The following is a 5,576-nucleotide window of genomic DNA, read 5'->3' as shown; positions in this document are numbered from 1 at the left end:
AATTAAAACCTGAAAAATAACAAATACTGCTTGCATGCTTCTATCTTTTACCAGGATTTTACTAAGTTTTTCAATTGTTTTCTTAACTAGATAAAACGAATACAATGAAGTAAAAAAAAATTGTGTATCTGTTTTACAACTTCCTGTTGAAATAATCGTTTGACAAATATCATCACCCTTCCCTTTAGTCTCCCTGAAACGGTACGATTATCTATAATTTGCAATAAAAAGAGTGTTTGTAACAAACAATGGAGTCATTGAACTAATCCCCGGGACTGGCTAAGGCGAGATTCCAGAAACTAACACTTGTATCAGCTTCTTTCTTGAAGTTTCAAGATAATCGCGTCACGGTTAGTGATTCACTGGAAATGATTGTGGGATCCCATTATCTTCCCGGTCACTTTCTCGGATCACCTGGTCATCGTTTTGCGTCCCTCCCCCGGGTCGGCTATTAAATTTATGCAGAGTCGATAGGCCTCTACCGCGAAATATGTATAAAGGTGGTGGACTCTTATTTAACATAGCCGGCAAGCCGGCAGTGGCTCAGTCGACCACCGACCGTAACACAGAGGTATTCACATCTCCAAGTTAACATATCTCAGTTAAACTTGGGAGTCCGGTGCCTAGAACTTGCTTTTCCTCCGTGTAAAAGTGACAAATTTGCTTTCATCATCATGGCTTTCGTCCTCGCGTTGGGCCTGCTATTGTCGTCGAGTGAGTCCCTTTTTATGTACCTTCTATTTCTTCATCTCCTTTTTGTAGGCGGGTTGAGCCGGTGATTCACGATTGAAGAACAGTTTCAGTTCGAAAGATTCTCATATGGTACCGAAAAATTCTCGTGAAGTGACAGAAAAAAATCATTGATTTTTAACATCGTTCATTGACACTTGGGAGTTTGATACGATGTTTTGAGGAGAAATACGTTTCTTTAGAAAATGTTACTGCTCTGGAATGTTAGATAACGTTGTAACAGCAAAAACGTGAAGTGCTATCATCGGGATTAATTTATTAAATTGACGTAGAGCGAGTGGATTAAAAAGAACATATCAAATGGCGGAATGATATAATTTATTCGATGACGATATCAATATTCACTGCAGATTGCCTACGTATAACGATGTTAGGAACATAATATTAGAAACGCATTCAGTACGCTCGAATGAATATTACTACCGCTCTAAATAAAATGTCTCGCAGTCTCGGTATTATTTTACTACCTTCGTATCTTCGATTACTAAGGAAGACGAACGAAGGCGCGGACGATTACGATTATTTCGATTCCGGAGACGTTTCGGCATCCGGCTATGACCACTGATTCTAAATTAATTACGCTTATTATTATTAATATCACGGAACTGATTAAGATTCACGAGAGGGAACCGCTACTGTCGCCGGTGCATGTTACAACCTGCAACCCGGTCACTCTATCACATCCTGGTATGCAAACGACAATTAGAACGTTCGTATTCACACCTGCGCCGGAAATCTTGACTACGAAAATCCTAAGTAAGAGCAAGTTACATAAAATTCAGCAAAAGGGAAAGCTAAACACCATAGAGACGTACGTAGGCGCGTAGTACGCGGTTCTTGGATTCATAAGACGTAAACAAATTCGCGAAATTTATAGCAGCGGTTTCTCAGTTTATTTTGATTAAAACACAATCTCACCGGAAATTTTACGATTCCATCTTATTTGTGTGTTCGCCGACAAACGAAGTTGATGACCCATACCAAATTTAGCCTCCAAGAAAGTAATCTTCTTTTTTTAGATTTCTGTCTTTAATGATACGTACATAAATTAAAAATGAGTATTTCGAAAGAAGTGTCACAATTGGCTTATATAACATTTTCTACTTATGCGACTGTCAATCGTTACGAGTGTCATCTTGATATGATTTTAATAATACGATTAAGCAATGTTATCACGACGCAACGATCAGCGACAGTGTTGATTACAGGAGTTGCGTTAATTCCAATAGGTCTCTAACAATGTGTGTCGGAATACACCGATCTTAGGTAATCCAGTAATTAAAATAAAATGAGACAATAATGATGTTCCTTGAGCCAGCTTAAGGTTAATTAAACCAATTTACCGTTTAAGAAATCGAAACTGTTAACTACACTTTGTCGAATTTATTCTCTCGTTCCTCAGTGTCTATATTAAAAAACGTTTTCTCGCAACGAAACCGTGAAATAGCATGTCATCTGAAACTCTCTTTTAATGACAGAGACAAGTAAATTATCGGAGATGTTAAAATCGATAGGACTCGACAATTTCCATCAGCTGGAGTCATTTATCTCTGACGTATTCATCGTCAGTCGATGTTTCAACGCTTTACAAAATTGAGGGCAGAAAAAGACGATATACATTTGTCACTGGGATGTCTGGAACGCAATAGCCCGCGATGTGTAATTTTGACTAAACGATTCCAATCGTAGATAGTGCAACAATCGAGTGACGTAAGAAATAGTTGAACAAGCGCGGTGGTATCGTAAAGTTTTCGCCTCTCTCTTCGGGGTTTCCTAAAGATTCTATCTCAGTGACTTGATAAATACTACCATATAGATTTAACCTTTCACTTATTATTTCTAATTACATCAAGCCGGCGTCGTATATTTTTAAAACAGTGAAAACTGTTCGCTCAATCGCTTCAAATACATATCTATATAAAACTTCAACTTATTGTACAATCTCGCGTTTCTTTCGTTCCTGGAATATCTCGTCAAATCCGCACGTATTCAAAATTTATTTGGAACAAATGTCTGAGATAAATTTCCAAATTTCCTCGAAAAGTCTTTCCGAGGTTTTCCTCTTTTCTTTATTTCTACCTTTAAAACGGGTCTTAATAAAAACAAGTACATATATCAGCACGGCAAGAAATAATGCTCGATCGTTAGGTACAAAAAATATTTGCGAAAAATACGCGACGTGCAATTTTCCGTGTGAATTACATATTTGCTTGCTGCGAACGGAGACTGATAGAATTTATTTTCCGTGTGAATTGCATATTTGCTTGCTGCGAACGAAGACTGATAGAATTTTCGTGTTTGATTCGTTTATCACAAATGTTACATATACGTAACTCCTGCGATGATATATACCTAATGTCCATAAATGCGAACGATATCGTTCGGGCATGTTCGTACTATCACTTACATGCCGCGTATTGCGTAATCCACAGGAAGGGAAAAAGAAGAAAATTGCCGGAAAAATTGAAGCACGTTTGCGAGAGAATTGGTCAATCAAAAATCGTAGAATTAATCCGCAAATAGAATTCATTTTTCAATGAAATACTGTAGTTCGTTTTAACTAGAAGAAGATTTAAGAAGAAGTAGTTGACAAGGGCACTGCGTTTTTAAAATGAATTAAATAATAAGATAAACGATGGTTCGTTTGAAAATATTAATTGTCCCTGGCAATATAAAAATGACATTCTTGAGAAATTGTACTAACCATGACACGTCCTACTTACGTTCGATGTAAAAAGTATTTGTACAGTTTTTTATCCATGCAGTACTTCAATGCTGATGTATTTAAACTGTAGTAACTGACTTAGATAGGTAAACAGTGTTCCTGTTTGAATGAGTATCACGAGAGATATAATATTAATCAGAAAATCTCTTACTAAGTACCATAAGCATATGTAAATAGATTCAACGCTTTCTCTTCCTCTTATTTAAAGAAACTTCATGAAATTTGACTAAAATCCTATGACATCATGATTTCCACGTCGGTATGTACATATGGCAAGGAAGCAATTCAATAAATTCACGTTTGAATATTGTCAGGGTCTCGTCAATCTGCACAATTCTTACCATTTAATATTAAAAAGCATTATAGAAGTTTCGGTACCAAACTTATACGATAATACATATCTGAACTGATAATAAATAAATTCGTGTATCATACGTATACGTGTACGTGCTGTGTGTAATACTCGATTAAAAAGCGTCTTTACACAAATCGTATTGACATTAAAACACGTGATATGGACAAATGTAATACAATAGGTTCCATTGTAAACGATAAGCGAAATTCTAGATTGAAACGAACAAAAGATTGAAAGTAGTTACGAACATTTAAGTGATACAGAGAATTTATTTGAAGCGTGTAAAATAAAAGATTAATGTGCACCAGACGTAAAATGTTTGCGAATAAAAGCTGATAAATATGTATTCAATCAATTTCGTTTTACATGAGTCTGTAAAGAACAATAGTGCGAGGAAAAGTGAAACGCGATTGTATTAATAAACTGAAACGAAATATATAACTGGGAATATTCCATGATCGTCCCATTCTTTGATACAATCGTAAAGAAAATCAAACATTATCATTATCAGTAATATTCGGCGTATCGTATCATGTGACGCGGTCAATTATCAAACACTGGCGTTTGAAATCGTTCTTAGTAACCAATTGGCCAGCTGCGCGCTGTTCGTATTCGAATCTCACTTTTCTCATTTTATACAACCAACGCAACGTTCGATCGTTTAATGTGACAACGTCCTGCGCAACGATATCAACCGTCCAAGGTCGTCCCTTTATCTTTTCACCGTCTAAAAAGACAAGGATGGTCTCGCAATGAAATGTAATAGTGCTTCACGTAATACACGTCCCGGTTTCCCAGCACGATCGTCGGTGCATCGGCTAAATAGATTTTACAAGCGTCTCGTTGCCTTGCATCGGCGGGAATAAACATTTCGCGTGTCGAAAGGACAGTTGCGCTGCTACGTCAGCTGTTCTTGGCCTGTCGCTAAATTAGTTTATAGTCCTCGAAATGCCGGCGAAAGGACCTCCCTTTCCCATACGGTCTGCCAGTTCGCCTCGAAACAATGCTCGGATCCTAAGTAAATTGTCAAGCCTCTTCATCCTCATTGCTTCTACGTCCACGACGTTGCGTTCGTCATTCGTCGCACGTGTCGAGCATATGCATAGGAACCGGAGGCACGGGTATATGCGCGATTTATCTTTCGCAGCAAGGGCTGACTCATTAAACCGGTAATCGAGCAGCGGCCGCGTGCACGAAGACGTTCTATTTTGCTTTCCACGGGGAACTTCAAATTTATCGTTTGAATCATGAATAATACATTCCCGTTCCCCCGCAATCTCCGTCTCCGCCAACTGATTTTTTCTAGTTACGCGAAAAGTCCATGGAAATATTTTCCAACGCATCTTCTTTTCAAGTCTACTGGTTTCAAGGTTCACGTATTCCTTCATTATAATAATTGCGTTCATGTTCAAACATATAATGCATCTTAAATTATAACTTTAAAAGTCAACTGCTATTATTTAAATGGTTGCACATTGTTTCAAGTTGGCAAAAAGATACCCCTTTTTTGTACAAATGATTGTAGAGTACATTATAGTTGCAATAGTGGGGGGAAAATAAACTGTTATTTGCATACTGTCCTATCTTAATGCATACAGTTAAATACATACAGTTTCAGTTTTTTCTGTGGTATCTTTTCTTGTCCGTTTCATTATAAGTCGTTTTTTAAACAGCTGATGATTCATTATTTAAGGATGTATTAGCTATACAGTCAATCCCAAAAGTTTATGTACCTTAGAAAAACAC

General features: G+C 37.2%; 2 protein-coding genes across 4 annotated transcripts in view; one reads left to right on the top strand and one right to left on the bottom strand.

Annotated features, from left to right (window-relative positions):
* Nucleotides 1-5,576, bottom strand: part of dmpd (F-box protein dampened) — a 24,200-nt gene that overhangs the window by 11,232 nt on the left and 7,392 nt on the right. The window lies entirely within an intron of this gene.
* LOC108628816 (carbonic anhydrase 2) overlaps nucleotides 555-5,576 on the top strand; it is an 11,961-nt gene continuing 6,939 nt past the window's right edge. The window contains exon 1 of the mRNA XM_018031005.2: nucleotides 555-714. Coding sequence (XP_017886494.1) covers nucleotides 675-714 — 40 coding nt within the window. The 5' untranslated portion in view covers nucleotides 555-674. The remainder of the gene's footprint in view (nucleotides 715-5,576) is intronic.

This window comes from Ceratina calcarata, unplaced genomic scaffold (genome assembly GCF_001652005.2).
Source record: "Ceratina calcarata isolate Rehan_Ccalc_2016 unplaced genomic scaffold, ASM165200v1 scaffold54, whole genome shotgun sequence".
Lineage (NCBI taxonomy): Eukaryota > Metazoa > Arthropoda > Insecta > Hymenoptera > Apidae > Ceratina > Ceratina calcarata.
This window is presented reverse-complemented; position numbering and strand designations above follow the sequence as displayed.